This window comes from Bubalus kerabau, chromosome 6 (assembly GCF_029407905.1).
Source record: "Bubalus kerabau isolate K-KA32 ecotype Philippines breed swamp buffalo chromosome 6, PCC_UOA_SB_1v2, whole genome shotgun sequence".
Classification (NCBI taxonomy): domain Eukaryota; kingdom Metazoa; phylum Chordata; class Mammalia; order Artiodactyla; family Bovidae; genus Bubalus; species Bubalus kerabau.
In genome coordinates this window covers 46,805,978-46,821,113 of record NC_073629.1, presented here as the reverse complement: position 1 = coordinate 46,821,113, position 15,136 = coordinate 46,805,978, and the positions used below count along the sequence as shown (strand labels likewise).

Below are 15,136 nucleotides of genomic sequence, written 5' to 3'. Positions count from 1 at the left end.
AACTTAAAAGGAGGCTGGGTAACAGTTCAAATCAGCCCACACCAAGTTGCTGGTATTGTTTTCTATAGATACACCTCCATCTCTGCAAAGCCAAAAGAGCTGAGCCATAAAATATTCTTCACTGGAACTAATGACAGAACTTTCTCTGTCAAGTGAAAAGATTTTTAATGGTTTTTGAGAGTCTGCAGTTGAGAAAGCTCATTCTATTTGCCCCATATCAGCAAGGGAGGATTGTAATACATATGTTCTTAATTCCTCAGGTTCTTTATAGTCAAATGGAACCCGCTTCATGGTATAATGGGATGATTTCCAGTTTCAATGCATTAACTTACTAACTCTGTGATCTGGACAGTTAAAGCAATATCTCTAATGTCAGTTCCCTCATCTGTAAAATGGGGAAAATCTTTGTTTCACAGATACATAAAGCCCTTAGTACAGTTCCTAGCACAAATAAACAGCTCCCAGTAAATAGTTCTGGTTTAGGAGTTTTATAAATATTTAATGATATATGCAATGTTCATGAGTGATATTGATTATATATATAGTACAATCAATTGATGAACTTTAAACACACACAAATATGTATCTATACACATACTTACATATACATACACATAGATATATATTCACTTTATCCATGCCAGAATTACTGAAATGATTGAACTAGTATAGGGCCTAACTCTCCCAGATATTCTTTTTTAAGAAAAAAAAAAAAAAACACTGAATCATTTTTATTTCATCTCCTTCATACAGACTTAGTTACTTTTCAACATGGATCCTCTGCAAAGCACATAAATATTTTCAAAATTAACAAGTTAATGTTTTATACATTAACAGATGTATTAAAATACATCTGAAAAAGATGCAAACTTTGACATGGTGTTGAAACCTTGAGTCTTTGGTCCTAGAGCAGGTCATAAAGAGTAAAGTAAGTCTGAGAGAGAGAAACAATATCATGTATTAATGCTGAGGCTAGTCTTAAAGACTGAACTTATGACTTAAGATGATAAAACAATGTGACCATTTTATTAATATATAGATATAATTTCCTAGAAGTCCAACATATCAGGTGTGTGCTAAGAGCCAGAAAAACACCTGACTTAGTAGTCCTCCTTTGTTGGGAGGCAGACATTGATAAACAGCACAAATGGCAACAGACCACCGTGATCAGTGTCATGAGGACTGAAGAACTTCTGACCACAGCAGGGGACCTGGCCAAACCCCAGAGGAAACAGGGAGGGTTCTCTTGACCTGGGATCTGAGAAGGGGAGGCAGAGAGCATGCAAGTGAGGGAGGCATGGGGAACTGCATACCCATCAAACACCTGACACGATCTATCAACAGAGGGGGTACAGCTCAAACCCTTCATTCTTCCCAGACATGTGGAAGGGGCTCTGGAGGTAGGGACAGGTGCATTTCCATGGCTCAGTGGTGGGAGGCTCTCCAAAACTCTCTCTGCAAACACCAGGCCAGAGGGTCTTCTGTTTGAAACCTATAGCATCTTTTTGAGTTGAGGTTGAACACTGTCTAGGCGGGCAGCAAGCATCCCTTCTAACAACTTGCTAAAGTGGTCTAAAACAAGGCAGTGTGGTGAGGCTTTACTTTTAAGTCTGTAATGCTAATATTTATTCAGTGACTTTCTTTTTGCTATGAGGCTGGACTTAATTTCTTGGTGAATTAAGTTCACCCACAATGAAAGTGGTAACTGAGTCATCATTTGGTCACATCATCGTTTTGGTCACATCGTTTTGGTCACATCATCGTTTTGGTCACATCATCGTTTTAGTTACATCATCTTAGTCAAGCTAAGATTTGGTGCTGAACTTTTCTTTCTTTTTTTATTTAATATCTGGAGTATTTTTAATATTGAGAATTTTTATCACTGTCTTTCCCCTTTGATAGTATCTTGTTGCCTGGATGCCTAAAGAATTCTTTAATTTTTCCTCACAAGTGTATCAGCTTAACTAGGACACATCTCAGATTCATGTTCCGGTTATAAATTTCCTAGAACATACTGTGCTTTTTAACTTATTTTTTAATTGGAGGATAATTGCTTTACAATATTGTGTTGATTTCCTGTACAAAACCACAAATCAGCCATAATTATATATATATATATATATATGTATATATATATATATATATATATATATATACAGACACACACACACACACACACACACTCCTACTCCCACCCATGTTCCCAACCCAACTCACTCCAATATTCTTGCCTGGAGAATCCCTGTGGACAGATGAGCCTAGCTGGCTAGAGTCCAAAGGGTTGCAAAGAGTTGAGTATGACTGAGCGACTAAGCACAGCACAGCACAGTATATATATGTGAATGTTACTTTCTAAGTTCATCCTTCCCTCTCCTTTCCTCACTGTGTCTACAAGTCCATTCTCTGTGTCTACATTTCCATTTCTTCCCTGCAAATAGGTTCATCACTGCTAATTTTCTAGTTTCCATAAATATGCATTAATATGCAATAATAATGCATATTGATTTATGCATTAATCATAATGCATAATGCATAATCTGACTGACTTCACTCTGCATAAAAAGCTCTAGATTCATCCACCTCACTACAACTGACTCAAACTAATTCTTTTTTTTAGGGCTGAGTAATATTCCATTGTATATATGTACTATATTGTCTTTATCCATTCATCTGTAGATGGACACTTAGGTTGCTTCCATATTCTGGTTGTTGTAAACAGTGCTGCAATGAACACTGTCTCCTGGAGATCCTAATAGGCAACTAGAATTAGGAAATGCAAGAGATACATTCTTAATCTGAAGTCCTTAGAACTCTTGAGAGAAAAATAGTAAATTCATGAACTCGGATGGAAAAAAATTTAGATCTTTATTTTCCCTAGACTCTCATTCAAATGTATCATTTCCTCTATCATGAAGCAACAAACCAGTGTAACACTATCAATACCTGTAACTTTGCACCAAAGGAAACCACACAGAATTATGTTGAGTAGAGTTGCTGCAGATGGCTCAAGGTGGCATTTGAAGTCACCATTACATCGAGACTGCAGTAAGTATTAATCTGCCATTAGACTGTATTTTTAGTCTCTTACTAAAGAGTAATATATATTACTAATATTTTTTAAGATAAGTCAAGAATTTCATTTTAATATAATGGGAATATTTTATTACCTTGCAAATTTTGTTTTATGCACTCAAAATTGTATTCTGAAATGGGCTTTTAGGTTTCACCAGGGTGCCTACAGAGGTCATGGCACCCACACAAAGTTAAGAACTCTGTATTTAGAGGCTAGTAATCAGGAATGCATCTTCAGAATGCTGATGAAGGGCAACTTGAGTCATTTTGAACATAATGTGTGCAGTGCTGCTCTTTCAGTAATAAACTGAGAAAGGGCTTCAGTAGAAATTACATATCTTATAATAGAAGTATTACATACCATTGTTCTTCCTTCATTAATTTCTCTAACAAAGCCATTATTCCCTTTTCTACCTTCACCAGCCAAGTCACTGATAAATCCTTACCTTTTACCTAACTCTCACTCTAACTGCCACAAATGATAGAAAATGTCCGTCTTTGCTTCCTAATTCAGTGCCTTCAGACAAAATGCAGCAGGTATTTGTTGGTGAAATTTTTGTAAGCCTAAAATATATGATTTCTAAGGTTTTTGTAGTGAGAATGAAAGGATTCACTTAAAATTGATTTCTGTAAGCCTTAATTATACATTTCATAATAAGTATTGCAAAAATCTCAGCTTAGGGGGGAAAAAACCCTTAGTAATAGATTGATTGATACAATTATCAGTGTGCCAAATTTAACTCACAGATAAATAAAAGTAAACCTTGAAAGCCAAGAAGAAATCTAGTATGTGTGTGTGTATGTGTGTGTGTGGGTGTGTGGGTGCTCATTCGCTCAGTCGTGTCTAATTCTTCGTGACCTCATGGACTATAGCCCGCCAGGCTCCCCTGTCCATGGAATCTTCCAGGAAAGAATACTGGAATGGGCTGCCATTTCCTACTACGGGGGATCTTTCTGACCCAGGGATCAAACCCATGTCTCTTGTGTTTCCTGCATTGGCAGGTGGATTCTTTACCACTGTGCCACCAGGGAAGCCATACAAGTGTAGGCTTTGGTATAATTCTGTGACAGTTAAGAAACAAGCCCCCTTACAAGACATTTCATCTTTATATTCAAGACGTTCTTCCTGCTGTCTCCTCTACTCCATGGTCAACTGGTGCCTACTGTCTCTGGAAATAGAGATACTGGTTATGGGTGTTAGCTGATCTATAAGCCCCCCAACACAATTTCTTTTTCAAAAAAGTTAACCCTTGGTTAGAAGCTGCCACAATGGGTTGAATTATCCAATCCCTGTCATTAAAGGTGGCAGCCAGGCACTTGAGAATGATGTGGGAAAACTCCAGTGAGAGTGATAATTAAACTTGGAAAATGAAGGGTCACCTTCTTTCATTCAGCTCATTGGGTTTGGCATCAGAGTAATTCTAAAACAGTGGGGGATATTCTACTCTCAGCATGGCAATATCTAGGTGCACACATATTATTTCTATGGGTTCAAATGGGAATGCCATTTTAATTGTATTTAAAATGTTAACTTTAATATGGGGAGTAAAAATGTTAGAAATTAGTTCTAAGAATACAGAAAAAGAATAATGAGTGAAATCTAAATGGTGAAAGAATTAGCAACAAGAAAAGCATGTATTGTTTTCTCAGAAGAAGAAGCATTATAAGAGAAGAAAATTGTTTCCAGGGAAATTGAAAAGAACATTTAAATGCGTTCAAGTCTTTCTACTTGACTGTAGAATCACAAAGCAAGGGTTCTGTCTTAACTTTCTTGTCTACTTACTGTCATTTCTTAGAGGCCATTATTATAACATCTTATTCCTGCTCAAAAGAGGGTAGAAAGTATCAGGTGAGCTTTAAGACAAGTTATTAATAAGAGTTATTGTCCAGAAAAAGGGTTTTTTTAATTACATTGGTTCATCTAAATACTATTGAAGGAATATTTCATAATATTCTTATTTTGCATTAAATAAGTAATACTGAGCTTTTAAGAGGACCTGAAATGATATTGCAATATAAGCAAGTATACTCTTGAACACTATTACTAGAAAGGGCATAGATGCTAAAATCAAATTTCAAGTTCAAATTTTGGCATCACCATATAACAGCTGTGAGCCTTAGGCATGCTACCTAATGCCACATGCCTCAGTTTCCTCATGTGTGAAATGGGGGAAATAGTGCTACCTATCTTATAAAGCTATCAGAAAATTAAATGAGTATTAAAATATATAAAGCATTTATAACCATATCTAGTACAGAGTGATTATTATATAAGTGCTCATTCTTACATAGGGTCATAGTGTCACAAAGAGTCAAACATGACTGAACCAACTAAGCATGCACTGCTGCTAAGTCGCTTCGGTCGTGTCCGACTCTGTGCGATCCCATAGGCGGCAGCCCATCAGGCTCCACCGTCCCTGGGATTCTCCAGGCAAGAACACTGGAGCGGGTTGCCATTTCCTTCTCCAATGCATGAAAGTGAAAAGTCAAAATGAAGTTGCTCAGTCGTGTCTGACTTTTAGCGACCCCATGAACTGCAGCCTACCAGGCTCCTCCGTCCATGGGATTTTACAGGCAAGAGTACTGGAGCGGGGTGCCATTGCACACACACTTACTTATTACCATTATTATTTTATTTCATAAAACTGTAGACTATGTTTTAAAATATATTATTAATTATTTTTATGGTTGAACACTTTTGTCCTTGGCATTATGAGAAGAGATTTCCAAAACATGTGGATTCTTTAAAATGCAAATAGTCCAACAAAATTGTTACTAGAGTTGATTGTATAATGCTCATACTGATAATTGCAACATCAAGCTCCAAAATTAAAAAAATTCCTAATAAGCAGAAGCTATTGATTTCCGATGGCCTTTATATAGTTTCTTTCACATCTGAAGGGTTGAACTGAAGAAGATAAATTGTATCTTATGTGATTATATTTTCTTTTAAGATAAGAGAGATTTTGGAAACAATTAGAGCTTTCTAAAACAGAAAAATAAACCTGATGAGCTAGGCAAATGTGTGATAGCTTAAGTCCCTTTGTAAAATTTTCTGATTTATCAGTTTGTGGGCAAACATCCACATATTTCAATTAAATTATTTATTATTATTATTATTATTATTAGAATATTTGAAGTGTTCTCAAGGCAGTGGCACCCCACTCCAGTACTCTTGCCTGGAAAATCCCATGGACGGAGAAGCCTGGTAGGCTCCAGTCCATGGGGTTGCTAAGAGTTGGGCATGACTGAGCGACTTCACTTTCACTTTTCATTTTCATGCATTGGAGAAGGAGATGGCAACCCACTCCAGTATTCTTGCCTGGAGAATCCCAGGGACAGAGGAGCCTGGTGGGCTGCCGTCTATGGGGTTGCACAGAGTCGGACATGACTGAAGCAACTTAGCAGCAGCAGCAGCAGCAGCATTTATCTCTAAAAGATCATCGCAGAAAAATCTTTTTACAATGCAAACATTGCCCCAAACCTCAACATCAATTCACCACCAGCTCATTGAGAGAGAGAGAAAGAGAGAGAAATGTGTGTGTGTGCATGTGTGTGCACAGTGAAAGGGGCTAGGGGACAAGGAGGAGAATGAATGACTGACATGAAGGACAATCCTAACCAATATTGAAGAGAAAAATACTGTGGACTAAAAGACACCACAGGCAATATATAAAAATCCACAAAGAAACGAAATACTGTCTGTAAGCCTGATTTTACTATAATATTTGTATATAGTACTTTAGAAAGAAAAAAAGGTTTTATAAAAACTAGTTTGCTCATTCAGAATAAAGGTGTTAAAATATTTGGTAAGTTATTTCCCACTGAAAAATATAAACTACATAAGAAATTCTGCATCTGCTTCAGCTTTATATTTAAAATGATTTACAGTCTGCAATTTCTTCCTAAGGTCATCACCTTCATAAATACTAGCCACATACAGTGAAAACCAACTCAATAAAATGAGTATTTCATTTCTCTTCCTCCTGCTTATATAGATACTTCTTCCATCTACATGGCACCCATTTATAACAAAGCCTTACATTGTGTGGATTTTTATGAGTTCTTTAGCATTTCTTTCTTTTTTATCTTTCTATGCATCAGCAAAGCAACTGGCAGATTCTTTAATAAAATATATTATACACATTAATATTTATAAGCCTATGAATTGGATGTTTAAATAAACATTCACCAACTTATGCCAATTCTTTTGTTTTAGGCGTTAAATCACACTTACATTGTCTGGAAAGTCGGCTTTTAGTTCAGTGACACTTTGACACCAATATGCAGCCGTTTTTTCACTGATGAGCTCAATATTCAGGAAAGAGCTTTGTCCAGGGCCATACATGGGGCCAGAGGTGGTCCCCCGGATGATTCTGGGTGAAACATTTGTCACTATATCCTGTTGAAAGAGTAAAGATATTAGGTCTCCTTTCTACAAAGAAAAACTGTTATCTTCATTCTATGCTCATTTCCATATGACAGCATTCTACCAAGTCCTGTCTCACATTTTTAATATATTTTAAATTACAGCTGAACATAAACTACTTAATGAAAAAGTAAAATATAATATTTGTTAGCTTTATTTAAATTACTTCCTATAATTGAAAGGTTAGGATGGTGGAAAAAATATATAAATTCATTTACACTGGTTTGTGGCATATACATTTTAATTTGTTTGCAATTAAATAATAAATAAAAACACATCAAGTAAAATGTCAAAATATTATTTCAGTCTATTTAATCTAAGTATCATTAGTGATATTTTAACTCAAATAAGAGTTAATGTTTGCAAAGAAAATTTTTTTTCCAGAAAGTAATTTCAATATAAATCAGCTAGAGTATGTATTAGCACCACTGACTCACCAAATTTTAAAACACATTCTAACAAACTAGGTTGACTTACCTATATGATTCTAACTATAAATTTACATTCAGTAAGAACCAATTTTTCCCAAAACTGAAATGAGGATATCAATAACTTCCTGATAACTATAAACAGTAAACAGTCAAATTAACTTGCTTGTTAAGTGTAATTAACAATCCATAACTGCTTCTAAAGCTGTATTAACAAAGAAGAGGAACATTCTTACATTACAAAAAACTAAAATGAAACAAAGAAGAAAAATGTTTCTTTAGCCAACTTCCAATTAAAATTAATTTTGAGTAAAGGTCATTTAGTTAAGGATTTATCAGAATTAGTCATTTAAGTACCCCTCCTCACCATCTTGTCACTTTTAGTGAGATAACATGAACCCCCATTAGTATATAGCAATTAAGGTCAATTTACATATTTTAATTAAGAACCACCCCATATAAAACAATTAGCGTAATAGGCATACTAACTGGATTTCATAACATTTGGACGTTTTTCCAACTAGATAGACAGGAAACCTTAATTAGCATTAATTAGTGCTGATCTGCATATGTTTGATAAGGCATACCCTTGCCACAAAAGATTATTTATTCCTGAATCTGCCAAATGCTACAGTTGCAGAGGATAAAAGGACTTTTCTACACATTGCATGTTAATTTCTGGCAATTTACATTCACTTTTACATTCAAATTAGTATATTATAAAATAAATGGTATAAATGTTACAATAAGCTGCCTTAAATATGTACGTTTTTACTTATAGGAATCCTGCCAGTTAATGTTTTACTAATTAAGCTATTTCACTTCTATTGTAACTGTAGGAACGTCAGCAGCCTTACTTTGATTTGCTGTTGTGAAACCATGTTACACAATCTTAACGGATAAAATGACATGTAGAGTCACTCCAGGAAGCTCATGCCTAGTGAGTCCAATTTCTTTCTTGGCAAATGCTTAAATGTGTGGAGTGTATCTCTGCAGGTACCTTCTGTGCAGCTCATCCAGGTAGGGACTCTCAGGCTGTCATGGTCTGAGAGGACAATTCTAGAAATGTTTCATTCAAATCAGGTTGATTTTCTCTCATATTTCAATTTTCAAGAGCCATAATTTTAAGCTTTGAGCTCCTCCTTTCCTCTGCTATCTTCTCTACTCTAATTTTTCGTCACCTTGATAAGGCCAATCTAGGTCACAGGCTGTGCTCAGCACAGGAGAATTTGACCAAGGAGGCAAATATATTCAGGACAAGAGTTCATATTCAGTTCATCAAGTCATGTCCCCTAGCACTGGGTAGTTCCACAAATGAAAGGCCACATGTTTTAAATGACTGTCTTATAATTTATTGGTTTGTGTTAAGGAGGAAAAAACTTTCCTCTATGCTTCTAGATTTTCAGACTAGTCTAAGAATTAAACTGACATGAGATAGACTAACAGGAGAAAATGAAGTTCACTTCATATGTCAGGAATTCCACATACGTGAGAGCATCAGAGTCACCACATACATGAGAGGTTCAGAGACAGAAAAGTTAAATGAAATATACATGCCATTCGGAGTTAAGGAAAGGAATGGGGGTACAGGGCTTCCAAGAACAGAAGGGTCATTGTTGGTCAATAAGAAGAGTAAATATTTGATAAGCAGATGCTTGCCTTGTTGTATAGACGGGATCACTTTAGGTAAGTAACTCCTTTCTGGGAAAAACTCCCAATTTAAATTCTTCTATGTAGTTAAGGGAGGGCAATGGTTTCTCTTGAAGCTGAAGCATCTTGACTTCTTTTAGCTCAAAATAACCTTCATGCAAAAGTGACACATTTTGGGGAGGTTAATTCTAAACCCCTGCATCTGGAAGTGGCACTTTCTGCTTATTCAACAAAACTGACTCATGCGTTAGACTTGCTGCTCCTGACCATTCTTTAGGACTTAGCTTAGACCTCAGTCTGTTTAGGAATCCTTTCTGATCTCTCCAACACCATCACTTAATCTGATCTTATTCACACCATCGTCACAGTACATAACTTTCCCAATTGGTACTCTTAATACTCTATATTTTTATTGTCTATATTCTTGTCAGTACATTCCAGTAGAGTGTAAATTTGAAAGGAAGGAACTTTATCCTGTTTACTATTACATAACCAGCTTCTAGCCTAGCTTTTAATGGGTCAAATAATTTTTTTCAATTGAAGTACAGCTGATTTATAATGCTGGGTTAGCTTTATGTGTAGAGCAAAATGATTCTTTTGTGTGTGTGTGTGACCTTCCCAGGTGGTGCAATGGTAAAGAATCCTCCTGCCAATGCAGAAGTCACAGGAAACATGGGTTTTATCCCTGGGTCATGAAGAGTCCCCTCAAGTAGGAAAAGGCAACCTACTCCAGTATTATTGTTTGGAAAATTCCGTGGACAACAGAGCCTGGGACGGTCCATGGAGTTGTAAAGAGTTGGGCACAACCGAGCATGCATGCACAGTGTGTGTATTTTTTTCAGATTTTTTTCAATTATAGATTATTACAAAATAGTTGCTATGCAGTAGATTCTTGTTGTTTCAAATAATGTTTTAAGAAGGAACCCAGACTAAAACCCTAGGCACTAGAATAGGGTTTGTCCTGAGGCATGGGAACTATAAGGTATTCATTGTTGGCCTTATTCTATTGGTGAACAAATGGGCTTGGACTTACATTCAGGAACTCATTCATTTGTGGCTTAAATAGGAAGATTCCCTGGAGGAGGGAATGGTAATCCAGTCTAATATTCTGGCTTGGAGAATCCCATAGACAGAAGAGCCTGGCGGGCTACAGTCCACAATATAGCAGAGTCAGACACTACAGAAGTGACTTAGCCTGCACACACACACACACTAGTCCATTTACTTGCTTACCCTGTTCCCTCAGAGACACTTTCTCTGAAAACAGTCTCCTACCCAACACTATGGCTACATCCTGATACCTGCAGGCAGTGATGTAGTTTGCTTAATACTCCGCTTCTCCCCATCCTAGCCTACCGCAGAGCTTCAATGACACAAAGCATAATTGAACTTGACCACCCTGTAACTTCAGAGAAGGCAATGGCAACCCACTCCAGTAGTCTTGCCTGGAAAATCCCATGGACGGAGGAGCCTGGTGGGCTGCAGGCCATGGGGTCGCTAAGAGTTGGACACAACTGAGCGACTTCACTTTTCACTTTCATGCATTGGAGAAGAAAATGGCAACCCACTCCAGTGTTCTTGCCTGGAGAATCCTAGGGACAGGGGAGACTGGTGGGCTGCTGTCTATGGGGTGGCACAGAGTCGGACACGACTGAAGCGACTTAGCAGCAGCAGCAGCAACCCTGTAACTTCTAAGACCTTCCTGACCATTGACCCGAAATTGCTGGATTTATCAGCTCGCTAAGATCCAAACAGAATAACCTCATTGATATATAAACTAACTCTTATGCTTTTCCAGTTCAAGTGGATGAGAATTCCTAAGAGATTTCTTTGGGTAAGGTCCTGATAAGATGATTTCTTCCTATCAAGACCTAAACCAGCTATAGTTGCCTCTTGTATTTATTTGTGCCTAGGTTGTGCTCACATCTTCACAGACTGTACAGAGATTTTTTTATATAATAAAATAAAAAGACATAAATAGAAGAATAACAGCTGTACTGAGAACGGAAAAACTCAATAGCCCAGAACTTTTAAGCCATATGCTATTTTACAGGATTCTTCCTAATGACAATTTTGCCAGGAACTCAAAACAGCCAAAAGGATCAATAAACTGTGACATTTAATGACAGTTAAGCAAATGCTTCTTTCTTCAAATGTCCTGCCTCAGTGATACCTTAAAACCTCAAATTCTTCCATTAGAGAATTTGTGTACTATGGGCTGAATTTATTGTTAATGTTGGAGTCGTTTCATTTTCCTCTTCTATAAACCAATGTTAAACTGTAATATACCATTTGAGGATTATCAATGATTTCCTTAACCAAGAATCAACAGGAAGTAGAAGGCAAATCAAAGGGAAATTTTCTCTACTTCATGACACGTATTGTTTATTCCTTTATGTTGATTTATGACTTAGCAGCTTGCCCAGGTGGCGCTAGCAGTAAAGAACTCGCCTGCCAATGCAGGAGATATAACAGACACGGGTTCAATACCCGGGTTGGGAAAATTTCCCTGGAGAACGGAATGGCAACCCACTCCAATATTCTTGCCTGGAGAATGCTATGGACAGAGGAGCCCGGATGGCTACAGTCCATAGGGTTGCAAAGAGTCAGACATGACTGAAGCGAGTTAGCACACACATAAGTATGACTTATGACTGAACAACAATAGTGCTCTAAATTGATCAGTTTTCTCTTTCCTTAACTCAAGCACTGAAGATCCTTAATAACTGCCCCAATTACAGCCATCTATTGTGTAGAACTCAACTATCCATGAGTCAATTGTTACCATCACAGCAATTTAAAAATTCAGCATATGAATATTTCAAATTCATCTAAAGTGCCAAAATTCCAATATGGACACCCAATAATAAATCAGTAACATAAACTTTATTTTAGATTTTGTTTTGCAAATGCAGTCATATATGCCATTGCTTTGTCAAAAACCTTCTCCACTGACTGGAGATTCAGACTTTTTGAATTAAATGAAAGATGAATGAAAACTTGGATACAATCAATAATCCATAGTTATCTGATTAGAGTTAGAGCTTCAATAATCGGGCAATAACTAACTAAAGCATTTGACCTGGGAATACTAGAATGTATTATTTAATAAGATAATATTTTGCTTTAATGTTTAATAGATAAATCATATTAGCATTGCAAGGGAGTTAACAAAACAAAATAAACATATTAAAAAATCAGTTCAGTCGCTCAGTCGTGTCCGACTCTTTGCAACCCCATGGACTGCAGCACGCCAGACCTCCCTGTCCATCACCAACACCCACAGATTACTCAAACTCATGTCCATTGAGTCATGATGCCATCTAAACATCTCATCCTCTGTCGTCCCCTTCTCCTCTCATCTTCAATCTTTCCTGGCATCAGGGTCTTTTCAAATGAGTCAGCTCTTCACATCAGGTGGCCAAAGTATTGGAGTTTTAGCTTCAACATCATTCCTTCCAATGAAGATTCAGGACTGATTTCTTTTAGAATGGACTGGTTGGATCTCCTTGCAGTCCAAGGGACTCTCAAGACTCTTCTTCAACATTACAGTTCAAAAGCATCAATTTCTTGGTGCTCAGCTTTCTTTACAGTCCAACTCTTACATCCGTACACGACTATTGGAAAAAACATAGCCTTGACTAGACAGACCTTTGTTGGCAAAGTAATGTCTCTGCTTTTTAATATGCTATCTAGGTTTCCTTCCAAGGAGTAAGCGTCTTTTAATTTCATGGCTGCAGTCACCATCTGCAGTGATTTTGGCGCCCCAAAAAATAAAGTCTGACACTGTTTCCACTGTTTCCCCATCTATTTGCCATGAAGTGATGGGTCTGGATGCCATGATCTTTGTTTTCTGAATGTTGAGGCTTTAAGCCAACTTTTTCACTCTCCTCTTTCACTTTCATCAAGAGCCTCTTTAGTTCTTCTTCAATTTCTGCCATAAGGGTGGAGTCATCTGCATATCTGAGGTTACTGATATTTCTCCCGGAAATCTTGATTTCAGCTTCTGCTTCATCCAGCCCAGCGTTTCTCATGATGAACTCTGCATGTAAATTAAATAAGCAGGGGGACAATACACAGCCTTGACATACTCCTTTTCGTATTTGGAACAAGTCTGTTGTTCCATGTCCAGTCTTAACTGTTGCTTCCTGATCTGCATACAGATTTCTCAAGAGGCAGGTCAGGTGGTTTGGTATTCCCATCTCTTTCAGAATTTTCCACAATTTATTGTGATCCACACAATCAAAGGTTTTGGTATAGTCAATAAAGCAGAAATAGATATTTTTCTGGAACTCCCTTGCTTTTTTGATGATCCAATGGATGTTGGCAATTTGATTTCTGGTTTCTCTCCCTTTTCGAAATCCAGCTTGAACATCTGGAATTTACAGTTCCCGTACTGTTGAAGCCTGGCTTGGAGAATTTTGAGCATTACTTTGCTAGTGTGTGAGATGAATTTAATTGTGCAGTAGCTTGAGCTTTCTTTGGCATTGCCTTTCTTTGGGATTGGAATGAAAACTGACCTTTTCCATCTGTGGCCACTGCTGAGTTTTCCAAATTTGCTGGCATATTGACAGCACTTTCACAGCATCATCTTTCAGGATTTGAAAGAGCTCCACTGGAATTCCATCACCTCCACTAGCTTAGTTCGTAGCGATGCTTCCTAAGGCCCACTTGACTTCACACTCCAGGATGTCTGGCTCTAGGTCAGTGAGCACACCACTGTGATTATCTGGGTCATGAAGATCTTTTTTGTACAGTTCTGCGTATTCTTTTTTTTTAATTTTTAAAAAAATTTTTTAACTTCACAATATTGTATAGGTTTTGTGTATTCTTAACACCTCTTTTTTAATATCTTCTGCCTCTCTTAGGTCCATACTATTTCTGTCCTTTATTGAACCTATCTTTGCATGAAATGTTCCCTTGGTATCTCTAATTTTGTTGAAGAGATCATTAGTCTTTCCCATTCTATTGTTTTCCTTTATTTCTTTGCACTGATCATTGAGAAAGGCTTTCTTACCTCTCCTTGCTATTCTTTGGAACTCTGCATTCAAATGGGTATATCTTTCCTTTTCTCCTTTGTTTCTGGCTTCTCTTCTTTTCACAGTTATTTTTAAGGCGTCCTCAGACAGCCATTTTGCTTTTTTGCATTTATTTTTCTTGTGGATGGTGTTGCTCCCTGTCTCCTGTACAATGTCACGAACCTCCGTCCATACTTCATCAGGCACTCTGTCTATCAGATCTAGTCCCTTAAATCTATTTCTCACTTCCACTGTATAATCATTAGGGATTTGATTTAGGTAATAACTGAATGGTCTAGTGGTTTTGCCTACTTTTTCAACTTAAGTTTGAATTTGGCAATAAGGAGTTCACAATCTGAGCCACAGTCAGCTCCCGGTCTTGTTTTTGCTGACTGTATAGAGCTTCTCCATCTTTGTCTGCAAAGAATATCATCAATCTGATTTCAGTGTTGGCCATCTGGTGATGTCCATGTGTAGAGTCTTCTCTTGTGTTGTTGGAAGAGGGTGTTTCCTATGACCAGTGCATTTTCTTGGCAGAA

At 37.2% G+C, this 15,136-nt stretch overlaps 1 protein-coding gene across 1 annotated transcript in view; it reads right to left on the bottom strand.

Annotated features, from left to right (window-relative positions):
• DPYD (dihydropyrimidine dehydrogenase) overlaps window positions 1-15,136 on the bottom strand; it is a 957,062-nt gene that overhangs the window by 417,162 nt on the left and 524,764 nt on the right. The window contains exon 14 of the mRNA XM_055585018.1: window positions 7,310-7,474. Coding sequence (XP_055440993.1) covers window positions 7,310-7,474 — 165 coding nt within the window. The remainder of the gene's footprint in view (window positions 1-7,309; window positions 7,475-15,136) is intronic.